General features: G+C 48.0%; 1 protein-coding gene across 1 annotated transcript in view; it reads left to right on the plus strand.

Moving 5' to 3' along the window:
• Nucleotides 1-17,891, plus strand: part of Dpy (fibrillin-like protein dumpy) — a 106,713-nt gene continuing 88,822 nt past the window's right edge. Inside the window, 1 exon segment of the mRNA XM_076899974.1 lies at nucleotides 1-201. Within this exon segment, the coding sequence (XP_076756089.1) occupies nucleotides 192-201 (10 nt within the window). The 5' untranslated portion in view covers nucleotides 1-191.

The raw sequence follows: 17,891 nt of genomic DNA on the forward strand, positions 1-17,891 counted from the left end.
TCCCGGCTGGACGAAGAGTTCGTCCATTTCACGAACTATATCACCGACAGGTGGTCGAATCTATTTATTTATTTATTTTTTTATTTTATTTTTTTTTTTATTTCGTATCGTGTGAATCGACCAGTGAAACCGAGCAACATTGGACTACGGATAGACGGAGGAATCGTGGCTGAAGGAGGCTGCTGTCAGCCATGGGGACGGGTAAGTTGCTGGACACACGGTGGTCCACCGGGCGGTACACCGTCTGCTTCGAGGATTCGAGGCCTCAGCCTGGCTGCCCACGATGCCGTTGCTCGATTTTAACGATTCCACCTGGATTACCTGGTCGTTCTTGTTTCCCCTCCACCATTAGCCAGCTACTACACTCACGGATCGCGATCGTTCTCTTGTTTTCCTTCTCTTTCTCGATCCGGTGAACGCAGACAGGCAACCAGGACATTATCGATATCCGGCCGATGGTTTCTCCTTTTCTCTCGCCGAGCCCTTTCGCGGTATCCTTCTCGCAGGATCATGCGAACTTACCGCGAAGCTAACGGAAGAAACTAATGTTAGTTGATAAAGTAGGGACCAGCTAAATAAAACAGCGCAAATAGATGCGGTCATTGGACACGACGCTAGACGGCTTTGGCCTCTTCTAGAGTCAAGGTCACCGCGACTGATCGCGATCGAATATTCGCGAGTGTCTATCCGGACAGTTCGGATTGCTCGAAAGTCGTGTATCGTTCAAGGATACCCCGAAACGCGAGATAATTGGTGCGATCGCAGTAGAAGGACCTTGCGGTTCTCCAAAATGGACGTCCTTTCCCCCTCGAAGCACTTCGCCGATCGTTTCAATTACGATATCACTTCACGAACACCATTTCTCGCTTACCTTTCCCCGTGCTGTTACTGCTTTCTTTATTTGCCCTTAAAATAATCGCGAGTCCTTGACGAGGACGTCGAAAGCGTGCTGCATCTTCCGCAAAGTACTAGCGCTCTTGCCGACGCTGCATCACTTTCATCTCGCGTTCCTTCGACCGAGAACTGGATACGTTTGCCCGGTGAAATCATCTGGACGATCACTTTTCGTTTTCGCTCGCTGTTATGCGCGCGCGTATTATTATATTAATATAAAGATCAAATACACCGATAAAGTTGGTCGGTGGAAACGCTTCTGTCCGTTCTATCGGACACACCGTGGCGCGGTCGTTACGTGCGCTGGAACTGACGATAGTTTCGACCTTTAGCACATCCTTTAGGCAGATGGTGTCAAGGATGTGGCGCGCGTACACCTCGCGCCGCTCGATCAGAAATTATGCGGCTACCTGGGCGTAACGCGAACACGGTTACTGTTTTTCCTCCGTTCGCTGAAACGGACCGCGTAGTTTTCGTTCGCCGGCCACGTTTTCGGGCCTCGTTCGTTGCACTTTCATCGATCGATCGCGGCCGCGCGTTCGCCGATCGCGTCTTCGCGATACTGTTTCGTACGTACCAGCGACCGCTTCCGGTTTCGTCAGTGGCCCGCGTTGTAACGGCTTTAGAAAGTGCGCGCGGGTAAAAGTCGGCGGAACGCGGTCGGAAAAAGAGGGCCCCCGAACTTTTGCGGTCGTCGCAAATTCTGGCCCCCGTTCTCCAATTATGTGGGCGCGATGCCCGCGCTCACGGCCCGCCCGGTTCCCCTTCGCCGAAAGGATCGAGCCGACGGTAGGCCGGATCGACTTGGGAATTGAATTCGTCCGAGTCGAATCGTCCCGTGGTTGCTATTATCTAAACCGCTGAAAGCGTCCGACTGTTAACCTTGAATCCCGCCGGTATTTCTCGAGGGGCCGGGCGAATGGCTAAATAAAGTATCCGGCGACGTGGATGAATTCAATGTCGATTTAGGTGCCTCCTTTTAAGTCACTCGCATGCAAATACCCAGGACGCTCCACGTTTGCGCAACGGAGAAGGTAAACAGGGGATAGAAACTGTTTACATTCCAAATATCCGTAGGGAGGCTCGAAATTATCGGGGGGACGTTTCGTATGGAGTAGGACTCCATTTGTTCGAACTTGTCGTTGGATAAGACGGTTTACGGTCTAACTAGATAACTGAATCGTTCGAACAATAGGAGTCCATTAATTCTCCTTTTCGCTAGTCGCTCGCTCGTGTAATAAGAACAGATCGTTTCGCATAAACTGCTCGTACGCATTCGCGTGCATCTTTCGCGTCGACGCTAGGGATGCTGGGCGAAGATACACGGTTGCTACATAAGTGGTTCGTACTCGAATAAAAAGGTCCCGACAGCAGTGAGAATATCAGTTCGGATGAAGGGAGTTTTACCGGAGTGGCGTACGAGACGTGTATCTTGGAGGTATCGGGATCGACGATCGATCGATCCGCGGCGGCTTCGAGTACGCTCGAGCGTGCGTGATATCCGAGGTGCAGTGAATTCGAGCGGACACTTTCTGTGACAAGTATATATAAGCGGCAGAGAAGTTCGCCGGCTCGGATCCGGTTCTGCGGCGCGAGTGCTTTCACGGAGGACTTCGAAACCGACGAGATGTGCAAAAAGGATCCTAGGATGACGATGATTAAGCGGCGAAAACGGGTCGCGAGTGCGGCGGGAAGATGTGAGTGAGTGAGCAGTTTCGAAAGATGCGTCGCGAGGAAAGAAATAAAGGGAGAAAAAAGTAAGGGAAAGAAAAAAAGAGACAGAGAAGGGGGGAAAAAAACGGACACGGCGGGACAGTGACGGACGAAGTGCGGATCCTTTGGTGGCGTTCCTCGTGGACCTCGGACGCGGCGTCATCGCCTCTGGATGTAACGCAACTACCTATTTTTACCAACCAAGTGATTACCTGCCTGCGACATTGCGTAAGTCCTAATGGGAATGTAAAAATACGCATGATTAAGGGGATCGAGATCGTTAAATCATCGGAGGCTAAGTACTGTTAAGCGTTAAGGTAGCGTCACCGTGATTCCAATTTGGTAGATAGTAAGACAAAAGGAGATACCTCGGTAGCTCTTGCTCGGTGGGTTTTTATTCTTGTTCGTCAAGTAGCGCGGACTTGCAGATTCTAGAAGCGCTTCTTTAGGAGCCGTACGAGATGTTTAAAAATAGACGTACCTTTTATGAGTTATTGTAGAAGAAACAGTGGAATAGGGAAAATCAGTGATCCTTCGTGCGGCGATAATCGTAGGTCGTGAAACGTGGTACCACTCCCTAAATCTGACTAGGATACGATATCTAATATCGTCACCCCGTTTTCTATAAAACACCATCGACAGGATTAGAAATGATGCAGCCTCGGAAACAGTAGATATATTTAGTTACACGATGTGACACATATTTGCATAGCTCGGCCAAATAAAATACCAGAGAGAATCAAGCGACTTCATTCCGCTACGTGGAAACAAAAATAAACTCGTATCACTTTTTCTTTCGTCGGACACGACGCGCAAAAACGGTCGAAACAACTTTCCCCGCGTCGCCTCGGAAAATTGTTAATTTAAGCGTTACCTGAAGCGTCACTCCGTACAAATAGAGGCGCGATGATGCGCGAGTTTGAATTCTGTCGCGGGGCGAACCGCTGTGCCGGCGATTGGCCAAGCTGTTCGCCCGCGAAATTCCGTGGAATCCACCGTTCCCGCGTCGCTTTATAGACACGTCCAGAACGCGGGAGCCCATTTTCACGAACGACGCCTACCGACCCCCGACGTCTGAGAACGCTGCTGGCAGGAGGAGGCGCCATTATCTTGCAAATGCATTCCGAATACATTACGCGATCGTTTGCTCCTGGCCCGTGCCTCTTCCAACACGCTCCGCGGCACCGCTTAAAATCGATTACACCCCGTGTTCGCTTTTCCTGGAATTCCTGGGACCGTTCCTGGCTCGATCAGCATTCGAAAAGGGAGACGCACAATGAAGCTATACCCGCCGTGGAGATACCGGTATTTTAGCGCTCCGCGAGTCGTATCGCGGCCATTAAAACCGTGACCGTGCAGGCGTTAGCAACGTTTTGCTCGTTCATCATATTATCTTGGTTAAGAAGAAGAAGAGAGAAAGAGGCGAAAAGAAAAGAGGAAAATGAAAAGAAGCGAGTCGGATAGAATTTTCGAAAGTGAGAGTTCGACTCGCGGGATGATTTACGCGGTTCTTTACTCTTATCGAGCCTGTGCGCAGATATTACGTGATTAGAATCCGTTATCGTGAAACTCTGTGCGTTACGACGCGATATTCGTTTGAATTTCCTGTTTGTTTCGAATGCTATCACAATTATTTCTGTTCCACCTGGATGGATTTCCGTAAGAGAATGAGGGAAAGAAAAATTCACTGCGGTTAGAAGGGTTATGACCAGTTTTTATCAAGTATCTTAGAGACAACTGTGTCGATAAAAAGCGACAGTGTCGTTTATCCTGTTTGTTAGTTGTTTGATTATGGTTGGTGGTCGCATATTGATCGAGGTCAATATAATATATTTGTTAGCTTTGACAAGTGGAAATTGAAAATGAAAGTGAACACGGAAACTGAATTAACACGGCTTTCTCTGCTTTCAATTTTGAACAGAAATCAATAGCGTACTTTCGCTCCGAGTGCCTCTTCAGGAACGTCGATGAGCGAGTCGCGCTCCGACTGCTCGGTTACCTTTCTACAGCGATGGCAGAGTTTCGGTAAGCGATCCCATCCAACAAGCGTTGCACAGTTAAGACGATATTACATGGTTCACATTGCTGTTGCTGCAACGCGGGTGATTCAACAAGATTGAAAGCAAATTAAACAGTGTAGAGGTAGAAGTTACACGGTACAGGTTGATTGAAGAACGCAGTTCATCCAACAAAACCGAAAGTAAATTGCACAGTGCAAATTGCCATTTAATCGAACATTGTTCCCTTTCTTTTCAATTCCATCGAATCAACCACGCTATTTATAAGAAGACTGAACCCTGTATAAATTCGCCTTGGTTTATAAATATTTAGGCAAATAATTTACAGTGCTCGCTTTGTCGATCCAAGTGAATCGTGTAGCCCTAACGAAGCACATTTTTCCCACGAAAGAACATATGGATAAGGGCCAACCGACAGAGAGTGCACGTTAAAAGTCATGCTCGTTACAGACACTCACACATTTACGCAATTACACTTTCCAACGCCGACCGTTTTCTTATGTCACCGATCGAAGTGGCGCGCCACGTCCGATCGACGGCGAAAGGCATTGTCGAGGTCACGGTGCACGGGTCCGTCATTTCCCCGGTCGAAACCATGGAAATCGACCCAAATGCGTAGGTACAGACGTAGGTTGATCGCGTTACCCAATCCTCGCGACGTTAACGACGGGTGCTCTAAATAAGAACGTACAAATAGGCGAGGATGTGCCATTTACATTGTTTGATCGAGCTATTAATTCGCTCCAGATGTTGCTTTCAAGGTGCACAACGGCGGTCCCGATTACGAGCGACTGCATCGCTCGAGATCTTTGACGAACAAGTTTAATTAAACGTCGTTGATCCGCGGAGATTGCGGACCGTAGGAAGAGCGAGCCGGGTGGCGTTCAACGTTTCCATTTCTAAGATTCTTACACTCGATAGGACTCGTTAAAAGAATCGTCGGAACTCGGAGATTCTCTCACTTGAAATTACAAGCTCGTATTGTTCGAAACGATGGGAATGGTTAAATGAATCCTTGGAATAGCGCGCGTCTTGCGCGTGATCTCGTTCCTGAGACGGGTGGAAGAATGATCAACTCGAGCATCTCGAGTCCGCGGATACGTGCTGCGAAACACGTGAATGAAATGTGCCGAGCGATGCGGTTCGCCGTATTTATCCGCGAAACTCTCTCATCTAACCGGAATTGAACTGAAAAGGTCAGTGAAACTTGCAGACGCGGACTTTCTTTCGAAATTACGTTCGCGCAAGAGTTAATCGCAACCGAAAATTATTCGGATTCACGTTCAGGTTACCGCGTGCGACAGGAAAATGGAGAAAAATACGCGGTATTCTTCGTCCATCGACTGTGACCTCGTTTGAACTCCGCGTTGACAGGTAGCCACAGTTGCGCAATCGAGAATGTGTATCGCACGCGAAACGCCGCGCTTCGGACGCAGCTATGCCTGTGCCGTATCCGCCCTGTGTCTCTGCTGGAAATAATAAGCTCCACGCTGGGGAGTCATCCTTGGCAGCGTTTAATTATTCGTCTGTCTGCACACTGGCTTGGGAATATTCGCTTCGCGGCGAGATAGCATCGTTTTCGTCGCGAGCAAATTCGTCTGGGACACGCCGCGAGTCGAAACATCGGCCTCGAACAACCGGATGGAACGACGAAACGAGCATTAAACGAAGCTGATGAACGATCAGTCCCGATTTATTTAGCGTCGTTAGCAGAGGCAATCGAGGACAGTGCGTTCGGTTCTCACGTTTAGGATTCTCGTTGGAAACAACAGACGGGAGGATAGGAAGTGCGCAGGCTATAGGGAAATCTAGATGTTCCACGTTCGTGTTGTAATACGTTCATGTGAAAATTTCTCGATAATTAAGGAAGTGCAATTAAGCCGTCTTCATTGGTACTCGGTCTTGCTTCAGCTGGTAATTTTCTGTCGCACGACAGCGCGTCGTTATTGTACCCGGAATCGTTTTAGCCTAATGTCTTTCTTCTTTTCGTTCGCCGTTGCGCGACTGCGTAACAAGAAATCTAAGCCTCGGCGACCACGAAAACAGCAGCAGTTCACTTGGTTCCCGCGACTATTTCTTTACAGTAGCTGCACACATTCTGTACCGGGGTTAATCCTTTGACGATCGTCTGAATTTCAGGGTCTTGGAACAACATCGCGGTTTGATTCAAGACTTAGACATTTAATTGATAGGCATTACCGAGTTTCAACTGTCTGACGCAGATCTGATTTTTATTATAATGGACACGCGTTCAACTGTAATCGTTTTGAAGGCATTACCGTGCAAAATCGTAAACCATCGTCATTTATTCGTCGTTTTCGCTAAGAATCGGTTAAGTCCATAGCGGGGATATTAAAGTTTCCACGGTTTCTTTTTTTGCAATTGGCACGGAAAATGAAATTGATTCGTACGGTCTCGTAGTCGCGCCAGTGGTACCAGAAAAAAATGAAGCTTCTCGCTGGCTGTAACGCGGCGAAGCTCGAACGCTAGCGATGCGTAACTAAAACGGGAGGTGGCTTTTTTGCCAGCGTGCCTTCGAAGATGAAAAGTCATGAAAACCGGCGGTGCACGGGGGCTCCTCTATAATCTCTCCATATTTATGAGTTTCGCAAGTAATATTTAACTTGGAGTTCATTCAATTATGCGGCCCCGCGGCGGTTTCCTCGGCCCAATTGCATCTTCGCCGCGCTTCTCTATTACGAATGCGAGGGCACGCCCGAGATCGCCGATCGCTACGATCGTCTGCGCCCAGCTTCTGGAAGTAAAGTCGATCTTTCTTGCGCAACAGTAAGATTCCATCCTTCTTAGAATTTTCTCGAACGCGGGGCCATTTATTTCACTTTTCTTCTTCATTGCATTACGGTAAAGCTGTCGCAATTAATAACCGGAATACTCATCCCCCTCGCGTCTAACAACGACGATGATTTATATCATCCGTCGTTACTTCCGGGCAGTTTAAAAGAAAGTTATCGAGAACCGACGAGCCGAATGTTTATGTTCCGTTGGAAGTATTTATTGGTTCAAAGACGGCCATTAGGTTAATTAAATTACGGCCGTTTAGGGGCCGGTACCTGGGCCCACACGAAATCACTGGCCGGCTACCGTATAATAAATACACGAGCATGCGTGCGAACGATAGAACGCCGTAGTGAAACGATGATTAACCGCCCGATTGGTTAGACCGGTATCCACGTCAAGCAACGCGAAAGTGGCGAGGCGCGGTCCCGTCCATTGCCGATTATAGGCATCCTCCGTTTCTGAGACGCCACTCGTTCCTTCTCCCTTTTTCTTCCTCTAAACTCGTCTACGAGAGAGAAAGGACTGGAGAGTGTCGTGTATCTGTTACACCAAGTGGCTGAACGGAGCGCAAGCTCGCGTGTTGGTATGCGAATTCGTATATAATAAGTTATACAAGACAAGAGTTGGTCGCGTCCTGATTTCTACTCGTCCCCTCCTGTCCCGTTTACGTTCCTTCTTTCGAGGATTTTACTGGCCACGAAGTGAGTACGCGTCGCGACCTTCTGCATAATACGCCCGCAGGTATCATTCCGTAACGCAAGGGGAAGGTGTAGAGATGGCGAGGAACGTCCGTGTACATTAGACCGCATACACCGGATCGAATCGTTAATTTTCAAAGGATTCACCTTGTAATTTATGGCGTCTTCTACGCCGGACCACTCGCGGATACTCTTGTGAGAAATTTATAAATGGCCCCTTCGGGCGAGCTCGCGAATGGAGGAGGGAAGATTAGGATCCTTTTCGGTACGACGTTCATCTTTTTCGCCGCAGACACCGGTATCGGCTCGTGTTTCGAATTCCGAATTAAGCTCAAAGGACTCTGAGGTTAGCCAAAGTTTGCACGAAATTCTAGGCCACCATAATTCCACGATAAAATGTACAATATAATTCTCCAAAATTGGGAACATCTAAAGTTGATCAGGCTTTGCACAAAATTAGGGGGCGTAGGATTCTTAAATTTCAAGAGAACCATGGAGTATTCCGATAAATATCTACGGTAAATTAAAGGAAACGCGAAGTACCGACAGTTATGCAGAAATACAGATAATTCCCTCAACCGCTTAATTAGTCATATTAGCAAAGAAAGCCGTGGAAGATGAAGAGAAACAACTCGTATATACCTCTTCAGCTGGATAAATTTTCCTCGCCGCTTTTCCTCTCTCTCTCTCGCTCCTTTCCTTGCTCGCTCTTTACCTCTTTACCTTTCTTTTTCTTTCCCCTGCCCTCGATGCAAGCCGCGCATTCTGCTGGTCCGTGTACCACGCTCCTCGGAAGCAGAATATTCTTCGACCTTTCGCGGCCACCGCGTGTAGGTGGCATTACTCGCCTGCGGATCCCCCTTCTCTCTTCCACTTGAATCTCTTCTTCTTCTTCTTCTTCTTCTTCCTCCCCCTTTCGTTCGTCCTCTACCTACCTCTACTTCTTCTTCTTCTTCGTCGTTTTCTTCTTCTACTACTACTACTTCTACAACTACTCGCGCCGCTTCTCCTTCTTCTTCTTCTTCTTATCTTGTCCGTCTCTACGAGTCAAGGACCGTTCTCAAGGAGGTCGCTCCTTTTAACCGGGCGTGTAGCTACACGTTTTCCTTTGTCTCCGGGAATCGCTTTCGTATCGCGGCTGGTTACGTCGCCAGACGTTTCCCTCGACTCGCTGCTTTCGCTCTAGGGGGCTTTTTCTTCGGGCCACGTACGCGCGTACGCTCCAGAGGAAGAAATATGGAACGGAAGAGGCCTCGAGTTGACTTTCGATGTGTTCCATCGACCTAACAAGGGAAAATGGCACCGTTAACTTGCATGCTTGAAGAGATGAAAAGAACGGTGAACAAGTACACATCCATTCTATGGTCTCGGATGTCATCTCTTAATGTATATTGAAATCGAATAAATTTCGAGGATCACGATAGGATTGATTATCCTCGGCGCTTCTATTATTTAACAAACTTTGTTGCATTGCTTCAAAAACGCTACTCGCGCAGAAAACTGTCGAAGTATGCGTGACACACACGAACGACTTCGTCTCTGTTTTCGAGTTTCACTCCCCCTTGTGTTCCGTACTCGTATACCAATTTTAGTAAATTATCGTAATATCCAGTTCATTCGGCCTTTTACCGGTCCGTCATTATTTCCCCAGAAAGGGAAGCAACAACGTCGGATAATATTTAACGATCGATTTTCGCTGGCTCGCGAAATTTTTTTTTTCTTGCCACCGACGGTAATCGATCCCCGCTGACAACGAGCAACCCCGCGGGTCAGGATGTCACGGTCATTCGTTTCGCAGGAGGGAGATATCATCGGGTCATACAATATATACCTTCGAGCAAAGTGGGCTCGTAATCGCGGAACACCTGTAAAAGGAACGATACATAAGGCCAAGTTAATAGCCCGGGTAAATTTAATCATATCGACTGGTCGAGCGTCCCTTCCTCGTTCCTGCCCACTCGAAAAGCCGGTGTGAATCGCGCGGTCACGGATCCCAATGGTTCCCCGGTAACGATTACGCGGAACGCACGCCTCGAAGTGTCACTTTTGCTTTTCTCAGTGGGCCTGGAAACTAGTTTTGCCGCATTTCTTTCGTACGTCGCGAAGCAACCCGTCGATCTGGATTACTGCAATCGCCTCTTTCCAGCAGGATCATTCCGACTCGATCTTTCCTCTTGCAGCTGCTCTTCTCGAAAACCGTAAATGTATTTATAGGTCCTCGCGTACGAATGGACCAGATAAGAGCTCCCGATTTATCGGTTCACTTAGAGATCGAACCAATCGATCGGAAATAACTTGCGGAAGCTACTTGCTTGATATTCGTAGAACTGGTTAATTAAGAAATTTGGTATTTCGTATAGCTATCGGTGCTCCGCGCAAGACGAACAAGATGAACGTGATGGATGAACATATATTAGGATGGGGAATACGGTTCTTTAATTACGTTTGCACTGCGTTAAAACGAAACCCCCGATGATGCCAGCGCGGTTTTAAATATATGCGGCTGATTTGCATACAAATAATAGGTTTCTGCAGACCGGGCACCTACCCGGCGCGCGACTAATTTCTAGCTTGTGGATGTTTGCTTAACTGTAAAACCGTGTCCGGTCTGTTTGCGAATTCGCGGACAACCTGTTATCCGTGGCCTCGTCCTGTCGGACTTGCAAATAAGACGGGGTCTAAGGTTTCGCGTAGGCCTTCCCTCTCCCTGCGGATGGAAATCGACGAGCGCCGCCCGAAGGACGGGATTACGCGAGCGATTAGGTATTACCGGTCTATGCAAATCGCGGATCGATCTGTACCGTTCGGACGATGACGTCGCGACGGTTCAGTGATAAAATTACGATGGATTACGTAAAGGACAGCCCGGGGGAGCGGACGGACGTGTTACGTAAATTATGTTGACGGTGTAAACGCGGAGGTACGTACGTGCATAAACGGGTACTAGGTTTCCCGTACGGTAAATAGAGTCCCTCTTTGACGGTGGCCAGGGAGAAAAAAATTTGTTGGCACGCAGGAGTATTGGCATGAAAACTAATGGGGCATGAGCACGGTCGAGCATTAATTGCTCTCGCGGAGTCTAGCCTTAATGAACTTGCGCGTGACTCGGCTGAGAATAAATCGAAGGACAAAAATTATGCATAGTTGGGAGGACTGTGCATTCGCGCAGAAAAAATCAAATTGAATAATAGGCGCACGGCTAAAGATAACTCTATAGCGGTCTCTAATAATCAGTCATCGCGCATCAGGATCATCGCTCAACGTCGTGGACAAGAAATTAACTGTGAAAGATTAAAGCTCGTACATCGTAGAAGCTGTTACCCGTTCGAAACGTAAAGTTTTAGGGTCGTCTCGGTCCCAAAGATATTAATGAGAGGCTCGTTTATCGCCACGGTAGGTATTAAAGCTTCTCGGTCTCTGAGAATGTCCATTTATTATTATAGCGACTGATTTGTTTGAGATAAACAGCGGCTGATGAATATCGTCGACGAAAGTCGACGCGTAGAGCTGTCCGGCCAGTCAGATCAGCCGCGATACTCGCTGATATTAATTCACGCACGTCATCTACGTGCCGTTCGCGATCGCGAACTATGTCGAATCGACCTTCCACCCCTTAACGGTTACGATGCAATTATTTGTGCTTCGAGATGGCGATGTCAGCGGGTCACGGTGCAAATTACTTTTCGTGCCTCTTTCGCGATTCCGTTACGCGAAGCGCACCGATGTACGCGTACGTACGCGCGCGCACGATCATCCAGCCAGGATGATTTTATTATTTTCATTGATCGCGCACGCGGTGACTCCGATAATGAGAGTCATTACGCGATGTTTCCTTTCGTCGTGCTCTCCCGCGCGCCACTTCAGGAAATCCCTGCCTCGTATTGATTTCTCGGTTGACCTTGCGGCTCCCTCGACGGCATCATTTTTCCGTCATCCGGATGGAATCCGAATAACGGGAATTTAAAATTGCGCGCAAGACGTAAACAGAAGAAGATTTTCTACGACATTGCGTTTCGATTCCGGTTTTGCGTTCGATTTCCCTAATAAATTGCTATTGTCGCAAACGCCGTTTCGTACCGGTTGCTTGAAACGAGTCGAAGGTGCGACCAAGGCCAGGTAGACGCATTGTAAAGTATCTGAAACTGTTATTAAAGGATATTTTCTATTGATTCCTGACTTGGAATTGAGAAAGGTTATGTTCGTAGAGATTGCTGCAGGCTTTTTCCAATTTAATTTCAACTCGGAGAACCAAGAACTGTGAAACAGAAGAGGGTGAAGTGGTGTTGAAATTTTTTGCAAAATCTACCGTGGGCAAACAATGCACAATGCACTAGAACCAGCGAACGTTCGAGCAAACGTTTCACGCGTTACGAGCTGATACATTCATTGAAAAATGTACCCCGATTGAATGCTAAAAGCTCGTTCTCCCAGAATACAGGTGGAAGGGAACCGATCGAAGATAGCCAGTGGATAATTGCCGTTTATCCGGTAATCCATTTCCCGTTTCGACGAGGCGCGATTTTACTACGAAAAAAATAGCCAGCGGCGCGAGAAACGTTAGAACGGTGAATTTTCGCAACGATCAATTTGTCCGGTTTAACAATCGGCAACACGTGTTAGACGGCGATCAGGAAAATTGCTGTAATTTTACCGTTTTGCAGTAGTCATCCAGGCGTGCGTACGCGGTACGTCCAAACCGATAATAACGCCGCCGTTTTCTGCGCGAGTCCCGCGCCTTAAGTGGTCCATCGTGCTACGATGCGAGTTATTATCCACCGCTTCGCGTTTCGTCTCCGTCGTTGCTCGCGCGTACCCCTCGCGAGTAAATTCCGATTCGCGATTCATTCTCGCCACGCTGTTCGCCTTTTTTTTCTACCAGGAACCGTTTACGAGCCACGCAGACGAAAGCTATTCCTAGAACGATAATCGCTGGTCGATATTTGCCCTTCGTTGAACGACTCTCTTCTTCGTTCATCGAAAAAGTACGAGTGAAATCGAGGAGCGACGAGCGAGGAATGGAAATGATACGAGAACAAAAAAAGTAACAGGATTGCGTTCGGGAATTCGCTTTCGAGGAAACGATTTTAGAAATTCGTCAAGTACAGGTGCACTAAATGTGCCGTAAAGGTGATGGAACGCGTGACGAAAATCCTTAAACGCGATTCTCGATTTTCGTTCTATTTCGCGTTCGAAGAATACTTCTTAAGATTCCTCCCGTGTCGAGCATCCTGTGTAACAGCCAGTAAAAGCAGCGGAGAGGATTTTATTCCACCGTGTCGCGAGCAGACACCACTATCGAATTACGCGGCAATGAAACGCGCCGCGTGTGTTATGCGAATAACCGGTGACGCGTTCGCGTAACGTGCGCCTTAAGTGGACGCGGCCACGGAGAGTTCAATGCTTGCAACAGACAGCTCGCGCCTAGTAAGTGAGTAGCGCGGCTACGCTCGATTACAATCGTGTCGCCAGTCTTCCCATATTTAGGGAAAGCATCCGTTAAGTTATTGCGTCGCGTGGAAATTATTGGCCAAGTGAAACGAAGGCTAAACGAGGCTTCTGTTACCGGGGTGCTATGGTATCCTCGTTCTCGTTAACGCGTGTCGGAGAAGCGCTCGAATCATCTTCCATGGAGATTAATCGACCATCGAACCTACATGTTTATCAGTTTTTACCCGGCGGATTCTCACGGGTCGAACAACCAGAACGACTTACCGTTACCGCGATACTCGCGCGTGGGAAAAAATCGCGAGGCTCACGCGAGAGGGTCGTGTTCTTCTAATACGGCGATGGCGTACGATTATCGTCGATCGTTTCGAGTAACGCGCTGATTAAAATAAGCGAGGGATTAGAGAGGGAGAGAGGGAAGGGTGGTTTTTTTTTACTGTATAACTCGACTGTCAGCTGCGATGTCTCCATCGTGGACGAGGACTTCTATCACGATGAAGCTTAAGATTGCTTACAATGTTCATAAGTGGCGTTTTACGCCACGTTGGTAATTAGCGTTCCTTTCGGCTAAGTGTCGTTAAACAGCTTTCATGGTTGATAAGTTCGAGGATTACGACCCCGATGGGTGCCGTCCAGTCCCTCTGGATTCTCGATGCGGTTGCGGTTGGGGACGAGCGTTCGAAATAGCTTCGCTTGCGCGCGTTATTATTCCCACCGTGTTACGAATCGCGTAAGGTGTGTACGATGAACGAATCAGCAGAGTAAGTTAGAAAATTGCTACTTCTCGCCATTACTAGCGGTTCGATACGCATCTAGCTGGTCTAAGAGGAATCAGAGTGTGAAGCTCTTCTATTTTCATGAATTAACATTCTATTTAAATGAAACAGAGACTGCAACGGTGTTATCCCGTAGAATCCTCCGCTACTACCAGATCATTATGCAATAAAAACACAAGCGCCCGATTCTTCAAGGATGCTTCAGCTATTTGGAGTTCAGTGGTTGCACCACAAGATCACTTATTCGCACCAAATTACAGGTTCAGAAATGATGATCTCGGTAGGAAATCTCGCAACAGAGTATTTCCATACCGATATGCTCTACTAAACAGCATTCATTTAAAAACGAATCGCTTGGGATATTACTTTAAACACGTGTCACATCTATATTTTATTAGAATTGAAATTTTAACTCTTCACATATGCAAATTAAAAGAATCTTCATTCTTAATTATATATTTGTACGTATAAAGATTGAAAATTACATCTATCGAAAGGGGTTAGCAATAATTTCCCACTGATTCGATTCGAACGAGACGATTTCTGATCTCGACCAGCTACCATTTACTCGAGACGATTCCGAAGAGGAATCGAGGCCAAAGAGGCGAACCTTGGCTCCCATACGCGCGCGTCTTCGCGCGACGGGCATACCGTCTGGGTTTCCCTCGCTTTCCTCACAACCTACGCGTCGCGTTCACCCGCGTTCCTTTTAATCGACGCACACTAATTCATCACGCGTCATCGCCTTGCCTCTTCCAAAGATGGTAACCCGCTCGACGCGAACGTGACGCGTTGCGTTATCCTCTCGTTCACTTCTGTTCTTTCCCTTTTTTTTTCTCTCGCTGCCTTCGTGACGCAATCGTAGCGATCGATTCGTAGAGAAGGCGGACCCCTCGGACAACGAGCTTTGCGGGTTCCCGCGTAATTGTTTGGCGCAGGTTGAACGCACCTGGGAGAATTTCGATCGCGCCGCGGGATACTCGGACGCGCGGGAGTTGCGCGCGGAACCGTTCGCCAAGACTGAAAGATGCCCGCGTTACGACGGACCTTTACTGTTAGACATCGGACTTTACGACGCCTTCGCGTCTCTTTCAGCGGATCCGCGGCACGAAATCCGCAGAAAACGTAACGGTATCGAAAGAAAGCATACGATTTGCCGCTCGACGCCTCTCTGCCAGGCCTTAACGCCATTTTATCGTTCTCCACCGAACTGTGGCGCGTTGATTACCATTTCATTTCGAATGGCACGCAATAACCGCCGTACGCTTGCGCGTGGTTTCCAATTATTCAGCTAAAAAATAAAGGATCAAGATTGTTTCGCGTAATTCAATGTCTAGGCATGTACAAAACGACGTGGGTAAGTTAGTATTATATTACCCGGAGGAAGGTACGGTTCACGCATTAGGGGAAATGATGAAAATTATTTCAAATGTAATTACGACACTTCGATTTCCATGCGTCAGTTGTATGATTGAGTAATTCGGATACTGAATGTGAAATGTAATTGAATTATTTTCAAAAAATTGATGGAACATTCGTTCCACTTTCAGGCTATAAATGTTCGATCACTTCAATACAATTCCACATGATCCCAGATACTTGATACTTTAGAAATAAAACGCAGTTCTTGCTTGACTAATTCTTTACTAGAAGAAAGAAAGAAACGCAAATACGTGCCACTAGTTTCAACGGTCATTGCGTCTCGAATGATTTCTTGGTAACTCCGTTCCTTGGCTTCGATCGGTGCGCGTTTCGAGCGTTAGAAATCCGTGGAAAAAGACGCGTGGAGTACACACGATTCCATTAGATCGCGATTTAAAGACAGCCGGTAGACGCGTGTAATTGCGCGGTTCTTGCGCGTTTTGGGTGAGAAAACACCGGACGGCGGGCGTCCTCCGCGTTCAAGGTTGCCCGTGGCGGATTAACTCGCTGGAAACAACAGTGAGATAAACGTTCAATTAGCATTCGAGCGATGACGCAAGCTCCGGTTAGACAATGGTCGCGCGAGTTTCAGTTCGCGGCCGCTTTCCACGTTCCGCTGGCGAGCTTTCGCGGATGGCGAAAACGGGCACGCGTTCCGGCGTTTCCTCCGCTCGCTTCGTCCCCCGGCTGCTGGACGGAATCGTTCGTTGCCGCTGCCACTTCCTGAGTCCTCCGTTCGCATACGAATGAGCGGTGTTCCGCAGCGGCTCTCGGCGGTGTAGACGAAACGAGAGAAAAAAAAGACGAGAAAAAAAAACGGTATGATTGATCGGTCGTTTCCTTTGTGCAACGTGCAATTTTCAGCGAGAGCTGCGCAAAATACAGTCACCGGGTAAATTTAGCGGCTGAAAGGCTCGTAAATGAAGGGCGGTTGTTTAAAAATCGACGACAGGAACGTAGTAAATTGCGGCAAGTATAACAGGACTTTCAGAAATAGAATCTGATATTACACCCGAGATCTGCTGTTATCGCCCGTTCATCTGCGGCGTTAACGTATCCGAGGATCGACTTGAGATATCGATCGTTAATAACAGATATATATTTTATGCCCGGTTTTTTAATATTTGCGAGAAATACGGGCTTAATGGTACAATCCTAGACGGATAATAATGAATTCGGAAACAGGTAATAAAGGAAACTATTAGTTACGACATATTACGCACGGCAGACGTATGTGCAGCGTGAAGAAACAGCCAAGGAGGTATGTAGGATATAGAAGCAGGATACAGAAACAAAAAGCAGATACGGCATGTACGTTCCAAATGAACGATGTCTCATTTCATTCCTCGAAAAAAAAGCTAAACGTGGCTGGGCATGATGTATGATAATGCACTCTTTAAAACGATCGCTTCGATTGAAACCTTTAATGAACTTCTTATCGTAATCGTATTTTCATGGTGATTTCCAACGAGATCTCCAAGTGTACGCCGCGTTGCGAAAGAATCATAAGAAGTGTCAGGTTAATTAGCAGCAATAATGAAGCGATCGAAGACGCGGACAGCGCGGTGGGATCTTCCTCGCGGGCCCCGCACCGGAGGTGGACAAAAACAAGCCGGAATTAATTCGGCGGGCAAGCATGGGCGACGCGGGGGCCCACGCGTTACACTCGTTTCGTTTGTACGTACACTGGCAGCAACACCGAGGAACTTTCACTTCGCAACGGAATAATTCTGTCTCGGCTGGTTCGGCCGCTCTCTCGCGGCTCGCTCGCCGCAGTGGGCGTAAGTTTTAGGCCCGAATCGCTCTTACGCCGTGTTGATTCACGCCGGATGTTGCCACAGGCGGGCACGATGGACGCACGGATCGTGTCCGGAATGGGAATTTCTTAACGCGCTGCAACCGATGCTGGCTCGACTCGGCTCGCACGCGCGTCGCGAGGGGCTGCTTCTTCCTTCTCCTCCTCTTAAAATAGCAATCTTGATCGACGTCCGTTTCGTTTGCAAAACGGCGTTTAAACGCGCCGTTACTGCCGAATACGGCAAACGACGCGGCGGGCGATTTAATCGATGTACGCTACGGGTAGTACGTCGCCGTGGGTAAACGCGCGAACACTTTGCCCTCGCTCG

The sequence above is a fragment of the Xylocopa sonorina genome, chromosome 8 (genome assembly GCF_050948175.1).
Source record: "Xylocopa sonorina isolate GNS202 chromosome 8, iyXylSono1_principal, whole genome shotgun sequence".
Taxonomy (NCBI): domain Eukaryota; kingdom Metazoa; phylum Arthropoda; class Insecta; order Hymenoptera; family Apidae; genus Xylocopa; species Xylocopa sonorina.